General features: G+C 32.9%; 1 protein-coding gene across 2 annotated transcripts in view; it reads right to left on the reverse strand.

Annotated features, from left to right (window-relative positions):
* The window catches only part of LOC107704582 (F-box/LRR-repeat protein 17-like), a 105,680-nt gene that overhangs the window by 80,434 nt on the left and 10,001 nt on the right, over positions 1–15,245 (reverse strand). For both annotated transcript variants that reach the window (XM_016507541.1, XM_016507542.1), the window contains exons 3-5: positions 14,915–15,037; positions 13,235–13,492; positions 11,712–11,843 (exon numbers count right to left, since the gene is read on the reverse strand). In XM_016507541.1, coding sequence (XP_016363027.1) covers positions 11,712–11,843; positions 13,235–13,492; positions 14,915–15,037 — 513 coding nt within the window. The remainder of the gene's footprint in view (positions 1–11,711; positions 11,844–13,234; positions 13,493–14,914; positions 15,038–15,245) is intronic.

Consider the following 15,245-nt stretch of genomic DNA (forward strand, 5'->3'; position numbering starts at 1 on the left):
CTAGACGGGTGTACTGTTACTTCCTCTACAGTCAAAAATCTGGGTGTTATATTAGATAGCAACTTGTCTTTTGAAAATCATATTTCACCTGTTACAAAAACAGCATTCTTCCATCTTAGAAACATCGCCAAGTTACGGCAAGCTTACCTGTTTCCGATGAAGAAAAGCTAGTTCAGACACACTCTCTCTGTTTAAATCTAGATTAAAGACATCTCTTTAGCCAAGCATTCACATAATGTATCTCATAACCTTGTACTTGAGTTACATCTGATCAAATGCACATTTTCATTCTTTTGCTTGGGTTGAACATCATTTTTTGCTTAGTTGGAACAGCAGCTACACTAATTATGTCTCTATTTCCTTCTCTGTTTCTGGGATTGGCATCCTGTGGTAACTAGGAATTACACAAGCTTCAGTCTGGATACAGCCCTTAAAGACCTGAGATGACCGAACACCTGAGAAGAGATGATGCCAACCCTCCAGAGGACCTCAGATGATGCCAACCTTCAGACAACATACAAAACTACCAAATTTTGCATTACGTGACATTAACTAACTGCTTGATTTTTACCGTACATTTCTGCCATATGGACATAAACTTCAGGTCACCACTGATAAGCTATTACTAAATATAATGTAGAAACTTTAATTTTCTGTAAAGCTGCTTTGCAACGATTTGCATAGTTCAGACACACTCTCTCTGTTTAAATCTAGATTAAAGACATCTCTTTAGCCAAGCATTCACACAATGTATCTCGTAACCTTGTACTCCAAATCAACTGCACATTATCATTCTTTGTTTGGTTTGAACTGCTGAGAAGAGATGATGCCAAACCCTGAACCAACATACAAAACTACCAAATTTTCCAATAAGTTTGATCGCAACATATAATCATTGCTGTTAAATGTGTTCACCGTTTTTTTGAATACATCACTAACTGCATGATTTTTTCCTGTACATTTCTGCCATATGGACATCACTTTGACACAGTCACCACTGATAAGCTACTTCGAAATGTAATGTAAAAACTGTGAAGCTGCTTTGCAACGATTTGTATAATGAAAAACGCTATACAAATAAACATGAATTTAACTGAAGTGGTGAGATGTTATTCTGTTCGCTCTTAAATAAATCGTCTACATTCCGGAAGACATTATTAAGACCCGCCTGCTTGCACTCAAAACGGCTGACAAAAACAAAGGAATACAGAAAATATTACAGCCAACTTTGTGGTACTTGAATGTTCTGATGCGATCAAAGGTAGTACTTCGCCTGAACGCTCTGAGAAGCCCTGATCTAAAGTTACGCTAAATAACACAACTCCCACAGGCTCGCATTCAGCTCAGAAACATTAAAAGAGCCAGACACCATCTGAATCACTCTGGCACAGATGGAGCTTGATGCCCGCAGTTCAGCAGTTCAGACCTGACAAGGAGACAAGTGGGCCAATTTAAGAGCGCCAGCTCTTTAGCGGACCAAACCTGGCCTTAAAACTACGGATTTGATTTGGAGACCATCACAAGCTGGGTAATTGGCTAAACGCGCTGCTTAATTGCTTTTAGTTCTCGGGCTACTTGGCCATAAAATGTGGGGGCAAGAGCACGGGATACTCCGTAAATCTGAATGTAGGTGAAAATTAGATTTATCCGTGCGACCCCTGAGGCCGGATACGGCCGTAATTGCAGCCGGGTCGTTAAAAGCGCAGGCCATATGCATAGAGTGGAAACTAACCCAAATACAGATTAAAAGAGGACTGAAACCCTTCTGTTTGACGTGTTTCTAGAAAAAGAGTGTTAAAGAAACACCACACAATATAAAAGGTAAAGATCCTGCCTGAATAGGATACATGTTTGAAATTACATGAGATTCAACAGCTTTTAAAGAGCAGGTCATATGGGTTTTCGAAAAATATATTTTTTGCAGTTTGTAACGTAGCTATCCTTCAATGTAGCAGTGTAACAGTCTGCAAAGTTGTTAATCAAAAAAGAGCATGATAAATAAAGATATTGTCTCTCAAAAGAAAGAGTTGATTCTGAACCACCTTAACGAGTCGTCATATTTTTGAATCTTCTGTCTGTTACCTATATACGTCACAAGGTAACTAATTTGCATAATCCCCGCCTTCCGCGAAATACGAACACTCTGACCTGCCTACAAACACTTCCGCTAGTTAGTGAATATACATCAGGTCGAGAAGGCGCTGTGTTTTCAGTAGGGCTGGGTAAAAAATATCGATATCTCGATATTAATCGATTCTCATTTTTACGGAACGATATGGATTCTTAAATCCCAAGAACTGATTATTCTAGCCTGTTTTCAGTTAATGGACGGAACATTGAAGGGCACTTCCCATCCAATATATCGCAATAAGCATCATGCGTTGGTACTTTTAATATGAAAAAGTCTCAGATTTCAAATGATGTAAATATAACGGCTTGTAAACAATGTCACGTAACGTCACATTTACCTCAGAAAAAACATATTCGGTGACCATAAACTTATTAATCAGCTAGAAAAATAAACTGTAGAGAGCAGCATTTTGCTAAATATATGCACTATATAACATATTCATTATAAATTTTACTGTTCTTCAATGTTTAATTTATGTTTGAATAAATCCATCAAGTTTTTATGACACCCACCATTATGTTTATATTTAAAAAAAAACGAATTGAAGTAGAAATATTATTATGTAATTGTAACTTTATTATTTTAAATACTTCATTAAGTGTAATTTTAACAAATCAGTCCATTTTAACCTTCAATATTATAGTAATGTAGTACCGACTGACTCATGTATATTTTACAGCATTAGTTGAGAGATTTTTTTTCCTTGAGAAAATTTGGTATGTACTGTACCTGATATATATCCAAAATAATCGATATTGAATCGAATGCTTGTGAATGAGAATTGAATTGAATCAAATCGAATCGTGAAATTTGTCAAAACCCAGCCCTAGTTTTCAGCTTCACTGGGCATTCTAACTCAGTTCCCACACGTGCACCTCAAGTAAGTAAATAATAATAATGAATGCAATAAAACTGCCATCACATCATGTAAAGTACCACATGCAAAGTTTAAACTTACCACTGAGAAACGTCCTGATCAAGTCGTGCTTGCGATGGAGTTTCCGGTTGAGCAACTGCATCGGTATCATCCTCGGACTCGGGCACAAATTGATAAGGTAATATCGATGCCATTTTTGTAAACTTATAGCATTTTTGTTTACAAGTAACCCTCCGGAGAAAAAAAAATATATTATGGTAATGGGCATTTCGTTTCAGACATGCATTGTATACGGAAAGACCAATCACAACAGACTTGACCAGCTGACCAATCAGAGCAGAGTAGGCTTATGGAAGGTAGGAGTTTACAAGACCTTAAGCTCAGGGCCCGGTTGCATGAAAGCACTTATGCTAAGAAATCCCTTAGTTATAAGGTTAAGGGAGCCCTTAGTGAAACTTGGGCTGCGAGAAAAAAACCTAAGGGTCAACTTAAGGAGAAAGCACTTATGCTAAGAAATCCCTTAGTTATAAGGTTAAGGGAGCCCTTAGTGAAACTTGGGCTGCAAGAAAAAAACCTAAGGGTCAACTTAAGGACCTTAGTAGCCATTTCACCTTAATAAATTTAAGGGACCAAAAGAGCTCCCTTAAGTCATCTTAAACTCAGCATCTGCAAGATTTTTAAGCTCAAAATGTAAGACTTAAGACATTTTTTAAGACCTGCACAAATAAAATATCATATGAGCGCAGTAGGACAATGACTATGGTAACATATTAAACTGTAAAATGACTGTAAAAAGCATGACTTACAGGTTTTCACAAAACAAAGTTTTATATCAATTTTTAAGTAAATGGACGAGTTGTTAATTTAAACAATTAGTATTAATCAATTATTACATTAATTAAATAACAATATAACGTCTTAATTGTTTAGATTTTTATAATGCATTATCTTCTTGTCGATCCACCTGTTCACATTTACAACTGCGTGTTTGCAGCATCAAAACATTGGTTAATTTTCACATTTGGTAAATTTTCCATCATTCGTCAGCATGAGGCGCTTTCACTGCAGAAACAAAGCGGTTTCCTCGGTAGCGGGCAGCGCTCATGTTTATTTAATGTTTGTCTGTGTTTTAGTTGGTTAGGTTTGTATTTCATTTTGTTCTGTTTATTGTCATAGATATGTATACATATCTATGTTTATTGTGAGATGTAGTAACTATAGCAACCGTGGTGCCCATTGCCGTATGTTGCCAGAAACTACCATGAAACGCTTAGTATAAACACTTAGGTAAGGGTGACAGTTACGACGTTTGTTGCAACGCTCTTAAAGAAATCCCTTACCTCAGGGATTTTTTTCCCCCTCAGGGATACTCCTAAGTCAAATTACTTAAGGACTTTCATGCAACCGGGCCCAGAACTGCTTCGAAAGAATCGTTTCGAAATCATTGAAAAATGATTCTAATATTAAATGTATATTCTGAGAAAATTACAATGTTTCTGATCCTTAGATGCATTTAAACCTGTTGTAGGAGACTCCAACACAATATTAGGACACTTTAAAATATCATATGACCTGCTCTTTAAACAAGTTAAACTTACTTGAGAAGCACATTTGAGAATGTTAGATTTATACTGTCACTTTTGACAATCTTAATGTGTCCTTTCCTTTCCAAAAAAAAAAAAAGTATTTTTTTTTAGTATTTAATTTCCCGATTTTCTTTTCTTTTTATTGTATTTTCTGTGCTATTTTTTTTTTACTCGACAACTATGCTTGATCATAAAGAAAAAAAATGATAAATTTCAAGTTATACTCTCGGAAAGCAAATCTTAACATACTCAAATCTGCTTCTCAATTAAGAACATCTTGTTTTAAACATGTTAAATCTCATGTCATTTCAAACCCATATCATATTCAGGCAGGATTTTTACCTTTTTTGTTGTATGATAGCACAATTTTCATTTTTTGATGAACTGTTTCTTTAAGACGCTTTTACGCTCAGTTTCCAGAAACACATCAAAAAATGAATTTTTAATGCATTTCTATCCTCTTTTAATCTGTAAACGCGTCTTATTTTAAGTAAGATCTTACAGAATTGTTGATAGCTATATGCTGACAATCATAAACAATTGTAAAGTTTCTTAATACATTTGAAGACATATTGCATAAAAGCATGTCTAAAGTAAAGTAAGTTCTTAAAGTAAGTTCACACAAAAATGAAAACTGCGTCACAAGATGTAAAGATCCTGAATATGATTCGGATTTGAAACGACATGAGATTCACTTCATTGAGAAATATTTGTGTATGTTTAGACTTGCTTTTAGAGAATACACATTGAAATGTATTTTTAATGATTTAAAAGTTTATGATTTGTTTATGATTAAGTTTATGATTGTCAGCATAATCTATTGTGTTTATGCTTAACAAGAGAAAAATATAAATTAAAAGAGGACAGAAAGGTTTATTTGACCCGTTTCTGGAACCGGAGCGTAAAAGCATCTTAAGCTGCGTTTACACCGGCACAAAAAATCAGATTTTTTATCTGACACAGATCAGAATTTGTTCCACACGTGTAAACACAAAAATACACACGAGATACGCTTGAAACAACATGAGAATCAACATCTTTAAAACAAGATACACTTACTTGAGAAGCAGATGTGGGTGTGTTCAGACTTTCAGAAAGTAAACCTATCTATTTAAAGTATCTGTTAACAATTTAGTAAGGTTTATGCTTAAAAAGACACAACTGTAGATTAAAAGATGACAGAAAAGCAATTCAAAACATTTGTTTGACGCGTTTTTGGAACCTGAGCAGATGTGTTGGGAGTAACGCATTACAAGTAACGTGAGTTACATAATCAGACTACTTTTTTCAAGTAACTAGTAAAGTAACATTACTTTTTAATTTACAAGAGAATATCCGAGTTACTTTTTCAAATAACGCAAGTTACTTTTTTTTTCCAATTTATTGATTGACAGCTCTCCTGTCCCCATGTTGAGAGAAATCAGTAGATGTTACTGTAGTTCTAAAATAAATATGAATATGCATTAATTAATCTCACTCACAAAAAAAAAATGAATACAAATAATGCAACTCAGAATATGACGCAAACCTGCAATAATTTAATGTTAAAGAACACAAATATCCTTTATGTGTTTAATCCCATTCTATTAACTAATGTCTTTGCTTCTGACCTTCTTCTGCATTCTACTGTACGGACGTAAATTTGCTTTCCCTTCAGCCTGAGGCTTATTCATTTCACTTTTGGTGTGAAAAGGCTTTTATATTTGCCAAAAATAGAACTTTTTATTTTAAAAACAAACAAGCAAGCCCTGTCCAGATTTAAAAAGTAACGCAAAAGTAACGTAACGCATTACTTTCCATAAAAAGTAACTAGGTAATGTAATTAGTTACTTTTTTATGGAGTAACGCAATATTGTAATGCATTACTTTTAAAAGTAACTTTCCCCAACACTGCTGAGTAGAACTGCGTCTTAAAGAAACAGTTAAAAAGGAAAATCGTGCCAAGACTTGCTTTCAGAGAATATACACTGAAATGTATTATTAAAGTATGATTGCGTCTTGTTTCAAGCATAAATGGTGGCAAATACAGATTAAAAGAGGTTAAAATGATATATAAAGCCTGGGTTTGAAACGACAAACATTCAACATCTTTAAATCTGCTTACGACTTGCTTTCAGAGAGTGTGTTATAAAATGATTAACTATCAGCATAAATCCAAATTTTTGTCATGTTTATGCTTAAAATTATGCACATATGGATTAAAAGAGGATGGAAATGCATTTCTTTCTGGAACACAAAAGCATCTTAAAGAAACGGTTCACACAAATATGAAAATTGCATCGACGCAAAAGATAAAGATCCTGGCTGAATATGACACGGGTTTGAAACGACACGAGAGTGAGTAAACAGAGTTCATCCTAAACATTTCCAGAAGAGTCCGATGTTTGAAGAAAGAGGCCGAGGAGGAGCTCCAACGACTTCCAGCTTTTTAATTATTCAATTATCTGTGCGAGGACGAGCGGCCCATCTGCGGATCAGCCCTATTCATCATTGATTGGGAGAGACAGACGCGGGATCGTTTTACTCCATTAGCAGCAGGACCGGACCCGGGCCCTTTATTGTAAATGAGGGGCACAATTGTGCGATCTGTCACCGAAAGCATTGGAGCCGTCAGGAGAGAGAGGACTCAGATGTCACCAGTAGACGCAGTGTCTCGCTCTCGAGGAGAAGGAAAGACATGCTCATGGTTTCAGAGTCACAGACGATCCGCTTCTGCACATCACGAAACGTCACGACCGACCAATATAATGAAGACTCGTGCATGCATAATGTTTGATATTTAATTCAAATCCCACTCTGGTAGTTTAATAGACGTTTGGTTTAAATCGTTGGTTTATGAAGTGCATTAACTTGTATTTCCTCCTCATTCTGCTGTGGAGAATGTCTTGTTTCTCCCACTTGAATAATTCACGTCATTCACTCCCTATTAAAGAGTCAAATCTCCTCCAATGAGACAAATGTGAACACACACAGAACAAACATAAAATCTTTTACTCTTCGATTAAGATACAAAAAGTATTTTTTTAAAAGAAAGAAAGAAAGTAGAAGAGAAAGAAAACGAGAAAGGAAGGAAGGAAGAAAAAAGAAAGAAAGAGAAAGAAAGAAAAAAGAAAGAAAGAAAAAAGAAAGAAAGGAAGGAAGAAAGAAAGAATGAAAAATGAGAACGAAAGGAAGAAAGAAAGAGAAAAATGAGAAAGAATGAAAAAAGAAAAGAAGGAAGGAGGGAGGAAGAAAAGAGAAAGAAAGAAACAAAAAATAGAAAAAAAAAGAGAAAGAAAGGAAGGTAGGAAGAAACAAAAAAGAGAAAGAAATAAAAAAAGAGAAAGAAAGAAAGGAAGGAAAGATGAAAAAGAGAAAGAAAGAAAGGAAGAAAGAAACAAAAAAGAGAAAGCGAAAAAAAGAACCAAACAAACAAAGAAAAAGAAAAAAGAGAAAGGAAGAAAGAAAAGAGAAAGAAAAAAAGAGGAAAAAAGAAAGAAACAAACAAAGAAAAAGAAAAAAGAGAAAGGAAGAAAGAAAGAAAGAAAGAAAAAGAAAAATGAGAAAGAATGAAAAAAGAAAGGAAGGAAGGAGGAAGAAAAGAGAAAGAAAGGAAGAAAGAAACAAAAAAGAGAAAGCGAAAAAAAAGAACCAAACAAACAAAGAAAAAGAAAAAAGAGAGAGAAAGAAAAAAAGAGGAAAAAAGAAAGAAACAAACAAAGAAAAAGAAAAAGAGAAAGAAAGAAAGAAAAAAGAGAAAGAAAGGAAGGAAAAAAGAGAAACAAACAAAGAGAAAGAAAAAGAAAGGATGAAAGGAAGGAAGAAAAGAGAAAGGAAGAAGAAAAAATAAAGCAAAAGAGAAAGAAAGGAAGGAAAAAAAGAGAAACAAACAAAGAAAAAGAAAAAGAGAAAGAAGGAAGAAAAAGAGAAAGAAAAAGAAAGGATGAAAGGAAGGAAGAAAAGAGAAAGAAAGAAAGAAAAGAGAAAGAAAAAAAGAAAGAAAGAAGGGCTGCACAATTAATCGAAATTCTAATATTACAAATACAGATGCTACAATTATGTAACGGTTCAAAGGTGCAATTACAAAACAGATCTAATTACATTATTCTGTGTTCTATTCTACAGCTTTTCTTAAGGGTTTTTCCATTGTTTTAGTATAACATTATAATACCATGCATATTTTTTGCTTTTTTAGGTTTAAAGAAGAAACCAAACCAATCTAGAGTTGAAATTTGAGGCGTAATGCTATAGAAAAGCATTACAGGTTTTTCAGGAAGAGTGTTTTCAGCTCGTTTATTTTATTTTAATATAAATATATGGCATGAAGTGTCTTCAAACAATGGTATAAAGCTATTCAAAACATCATTCAATGTAAACTGTTATAATCGTAATTAATATCAAGGGAATAATCAAATCGTGCAGCCCTAAGTTATAGGGATTTTTGTGTTAAAAAAATGTATATGTAGTATTGTTTTTTTTAATAATTATTATTTATTTATTTATTTATTTTTTGGCCTTGGGACTACAAATGAAAATTAGCCAATGTGCTAAATCTGGCACATTTCACATTGATTTTATTTACACGGTTTAGTTTTTAGTTTTTTTGTTTTTTGTATTGTCTTTTTATTTTTTTACATTTTTTTTACATATTTTACATATTTTTACTTTTTTACACTTGTATATTTTTATTTTTATGTATTTTTACACATTTTTATTTGTTTTATTTTTGTGTTTTTTATTACTTTATTTTTTTTTTACACATTTTTATTTTATTTACATTTTTTTATGTATTTATTTATTTTGTTAACAATTTAAGGTTTTATTTATTTTTTTACATTTTATTTACAAACAAATACTCTGAAATTAATTTCCTTTTCTCCTGATGTCACCTAGGCCTAATAATGTTAGTTAAAGTTAACAACCAATAGACAAATAAAGCATTATTTTAGCAAAATCTCATTCAGGTCTGACCCCATTCTGGAATAAAACGCACAGTTTTCACATCTCAATCAACTCCTAATAGACAAAAAAATAATAATTTCCTTATTGAATAACTAGTTTCACTCAGAAAAACATCAGATCACAAAGTTCAGTGCTCGATATAACACGCTATCAGTTCCTGGCCAATAATCACACATCTGGAAAAGCCTGGCGAGAAATCTGATCCACAGTTTAAAAAAACAATATTATTATTAGGTATCACGAGTCCTTTGATTCTTAAAGTGGCTCAAAAACACTTATATAGATGAGAAACTAAATCTGCTGCTCATCTGACAGCGATGAAGAGCTCAAACTCACAGCTATGATCACAGTCTGATGCACATCAAGCACACGCCAGCTTGTTTTATTACAATTCATCTCCAAAGGTCTGTTATAAAGCACCTCTCACAAAACCACACGGTGTTTTCTCATTAGAGGAACAACACTGACCTCCAGTGGCTGCAGACAGACATTCAACCAGAAAAAAAAAAAATAATTTTTCAAGTAAAATGAGACAAAAACACTGATTAAGAAAATCATTTTAAGAGTGCACACAGACAGATTTGTCAAATATGATGAATGTAATCAAGGCAGACTGAATAATAAGGCTGAGGTTGATGGGATAATACCAGTCATTATTCACAGACAATGAATGCCGTAGTTTGAAAGCTCACACATGCATGTATAAATACTGCTAACACACCAATGCAAAAAGAGCTACAGTTGTACAGACGTACTCAATCGCTCAATGAGAGAAGAGAACGACAGAGAAAGAGAAAGGAGTCGCATAAAAAAAAACAAACACAGTGAAAATGGCTAAAAAACACAAAATCCTCTCTCCTTCTGTCTGGATCCTCTGACCATTTCAGCACGCGAGCAAAGAAACGCTACACACATAAGATGCACGTCTCAGAAATAAACTAGTCGCCAGGTTAGATTTCTACTCATACAGAAATCTAATATATGACATACATTACAGAGCCCTAAATCGAGAGTCATATTGCAACATATATATTAACTATAAGGTGATATATATCATTTTCACATATCTACATTTTCTGGGTAGATGAAGATATAAGTTTATAAAATTTGCAAGTTTTACTATAGGGATTTAATAAATGCACATATGTTAATATCTATATGATGATTTTTTTTTTTTAGGTATTATATGTAGCAACCATATACAGATTGTGAACAATGTATATTTTATTTATATGTGCAACTATTAAAACGATATATATATACAAAAAATCTATATATTTTTACTTTTTGTTATTTTTGCATTTCTTATTACACATTTTTTATTTAGTTATATTTATGTGTATTTTTTTATTAATTTTTAACGAATGAACGGATACTTCGTCTCTGAAATGAATTCCCTTTTCACCTGGCATCATGTTTTTGTAATAATAATTTTTTTAAATACATCAATTTTTTTTTACTCATATAATAACATGCATTGACTAGGGTTGTAAAAAGGTGGAAAATTTCCATTAAATTTTGGAAACTTTCCAGGATTTTTTGGAATATTCCAGAGATTTTAGGAAAGTTTCCGGAAATTTTCCACCCCTTTGCAACCCTAGTATGGACAGGTTTTAGGATGGATATGCATGCACATGACATATACGTCCAAAAATGTATTACACATTCATAAACATACATTTGTATGGGCTAGATATATGTTAATATATGAAATTGTTCAAGTTCCTAATTTCATACGTGTTTTTACTTCATATGACAATATTTCAAATGGAAACATGTATATATATATATATATATATATTTATTATTATTACATATGCATATGGGTATTTTAAGCGTGATTCACCATTCACCAATCAGATGCATTTCTAAGCAATTCATGGATATCACCGAATCAGCTGACAGAAATTCAACAAATAATCAGCCTTGCATGACATAAAACTTCCATCGTTCACAAAAAACCTACAGATTCTGAATAATCACATGAGCGCTGCTCACAGCAGATGAGCAAAGTGCTGTAAACTATATTAAAAATTTATTTTTAAATGCATCCTGTTTAAAGCAGCACCGCTAAAAGAGAACAATTCACACAAAGCCACTAATCAGCCTCAATGACAAACTAGTGCTTGATGCAGAACTCACCTCTTATGCGTAACATGAGGGTCTATGCACGTACCAGTTTGTTCTCCTGCATGTAGATCCTCTGTAGTTTGCTGCACCCCTGCGCCAGCGCCACCAGACCCTCGTCACTGATGCTGTAGCACTGGCCGAAATGCACGTCCTTCAGCTCTTTGCAGTGTTCGCCCAACTGCACAAAACACACAAACATGCATTCGGTTCAGTACAGCCATACGACTGGATACAACAAAGCTTCACAAACTTTTTTTTCCCCATCAGCCGAACCCCTATGAGCCACCATAATAGATCAAATATTATAACAGATAAAATAATAAAATAAAATTTTGCAACACATTCGCATGTTGACGGTTCTCTTACACCGATCAAATTCAAGTCCTTTTAAGGTGCATTTTTATGCAACTAACAGTTGTGGTAAATTACATATTAGCATAAAAACATTAAATCAGAAGTTGCATATGCAGATCTGCACTGCTTTGCTCAGATATATTTGTTTAGATTTTTTTAAATACACTATGCAATATTAATTATTAATTATATAATATAGTAAACAATTTAATAGATTATAGAGTATTCTGCCATTACAACCAAGCTGTATAAAGCGTAAGTATCCTAACCATATTATCCTATGTTATCTAAAACATACACTGTTTAGTCAGAGAGTGAATTATTATGAAAGCAATGCAATTACAATTTCAAGCAGTTTCAAGCACTTTAGCCAAAAATTCAAGCACTTTTCAAAACTTGAAAATATGGAAATGCAAGCATTTTCAAGAATTTCCAGCACCCGTATGAACCCTGCTAGTTAATGGTCACATGCAGCAGGTAAACAAAAATATTTCTTTCTTTTTTTTAGTGTATAAGTGTTTTGATTGTTTTAATTTTAAATTTTTTTTTTTAAATTTTTATTTTAAATATTTTTTTTTTAAATTGTATTTTTTTCTTTTAAATATTTTTAAAAAATATTTTTATTATTTCATTTTAAATTTTTTATATTGTATTATTTAATTTTAATTTTAAATATTTTTTTTTATATTTTTAACAATTTTACATAATAAAAAAAACTTATTTTTTTATTTTAAACATTTTCAAAATATTTTATTTTTATTATTATACCATTACCCTGACATGAAATTACACAGACCATAACATGATAATGGTCATACAACAACAAATTAGAATATCACATAAAACATGGATGGAAATGGTGCTTTATTTGCAAATCTTCACTTCCTGGGAAACTGGCGCTGAGGATTAATAAGTATATTACTTGCTTTTCATCAGTTGTAATAACAAATGCTGTTATGTGACTTTTTTGTCACGCTTTCAGTAAATTTGTTGCTTTCATATTTTATGAACACGTTTTCTTATCGAATAAAAAAAATATCCTCCTGAATGAAGCGCATATACGTTTTTAATGTGCATTTTACGATTTTCCAGTGTTTTTTAATGCAATATCCCAAAATTCACATTAAAATATGCACATAGAAACATAGCTGTTAACTCATAAGCACACATATTTATCCCACGCATCCATCAAGTGACTTTAGATCTGCAGCTCACCAGTTTGAGAGCATGGTCAGTGAGTTTGTCCTGGTTGCCGACATGCACTTTCTGCAGGAGCGGGCAGTGGATGGCCACGGTGCACAGAGACACATCGCTGAGCTGCTTACAGCGGTACGCCGTGTATTTGATCAGACCGGGACAGTTAGACGCCAGCGAGCAAACGCCGTGATCCTGAACGTTACGGCAGTCGGAGATGTTGATCTCAGTGACGTTCTGCCTCCGGGACGCGATCTTCACCAGGAGATCGTCTTTAACCTGCGCTCACACAGACAACACATCAATGTTATCTTCATATTATTATATGTGACCCTGGAGCACAAAACCAGTCACAAGGGTCAATTTCACGAAATTGAGATTTATGCATCATCTGAAAGCTGAATAAATAAGCTTAGGACAATATTTGGCCGAGATACAACTATTTGAAAATCTGGAATCTGAGGGTGCAAAAAACATATAAATATTGAGAAAATCATCTTTAAAGTTGTCCAAATTAAGTTCTTAGCAATGCATATTACTAATCAAATATTAAGTTTTGATATATTTACGGTAGGAAATGTACAAAATATCTTTATGGAACATGATCATTACTTGATATCCTAATGATTTTTGGCATAAAAGAAAAATGTATAATTTTGACCCATACAATGTATTGTTGGCTATTGCTACAAATATACCCCAGCGACTTAACACTGCTTTTGTGGTTCAGCGTCACGTATACCATTTATAAATTTTTTTTAATTAGCTTTTATTTTTTTCCATTTTAATTTTAGTCATTTTGTTTAGTGATTGTGATGTTTAGTGATTTTTGCTTTTGTCATTTTATTAGCTTTTTTTATACATTTCTATTTAGCTTTAATTTCTATTTCGGTTTTAGTTTTAGTAATTTTACTACTTGCACTTAAATTTCAGTTAGCTGCCAAGGCAACACTTTAGTGTTTTTGAGCTAATATTTATGTTTTATTTCAGCTTTATTTTAATAAAAAAATGAAAACTATTTTTATTAGTTTTAGTAAACAATAACTTAAAACTTAAAAAAATAAAATAAAATTGCTGCCATTATACAAATGCATAAAAATACAATAAAGCTTTCAGCTACAGTTCATTAAAAAAAATTCAATAAAAAAGCCTATTTGCTAAACAGTAATTAGGGATGCATGATTTGGGGGGAAAAAATCTAATTGTGATTTTTTTTTTCTGATAAAAATTGATTGCGATTTAAAACGCAATTTTTGTTTTAAAACCAGGTTTGCTGTACTTGTTTATAGGGCTGCACAATTTGGCCAAAATTATCATTATTTCTTATAATAATAATAATTATTATTATTATTATTAATAACAAAATAAAAACCAAAATAAATTTTACTATTGTAATATTTCAGTGTAAAATACAAACAAATTGAGTATTTAAGAAATATAATAATAATCACAACTGTAAAATTACCATTCTAATATTTTTTTCAAATATTAAACCCCTGAACTTTTATTTTGACTGAAAACTGCAGGAATTTTTTTTTTTTTGGCTAAGTGCTTTTCATTACAAGTTTGGGAACGTGGTTGGTACACGTTGAGTTCCCAAATGCTTTTCTTTTGATTAATCATGCAGCTCTAATAGTTATGCACACACCACAGATAATTCTATAACTAACGCAGTTCTATAAATAAGAGATAAGCACAAACCTGCTGGAGGCCGCTGAGATCGATCTGTTTCCAGAACTGGAAGTCTAAGCAGAGATCGCGCCAGTACTTACAGACCAGAGACGCACCCAGACATCTCTCCTTCACCGACAGGTGAGAAAACACCTGAGAACACATTTCACACGGGGTTCATCGACAGCTCATCTGTTCAAATACATGAATGAATCGAGATCCGTACTGAAATTAGGAAAAAATATTGAATCTGAGGATTTCAGCTGCAGGTTTATATCACGCTGCTCATTACTTTTGTACAAAAAATAGTTCTGGTATTGTGTTGGGGCACTAATTGATGTCCAAGCCACTGGTTTAAGGC

This window comes from Sinocyclocheilus anshuiensis, unplaced genomic scaffold (genome assembly GCF_001515605.1).
Source record: "Sinocyclocheilus anshuiensis isolate Anshui unplaced genomic scaffold, SAMN03320099.WGS_v1.1 scaffold1614, whole genome shotgun sequence".
Taxonomy (NCBI): domain Eukaryota; kingdom Metazoa; phylum Chordata; class Actinopteri; order Cypriniformes; family Cyprinidae; genus Sinocyclocheilus; species Sinocyclocheilus anshuiensis.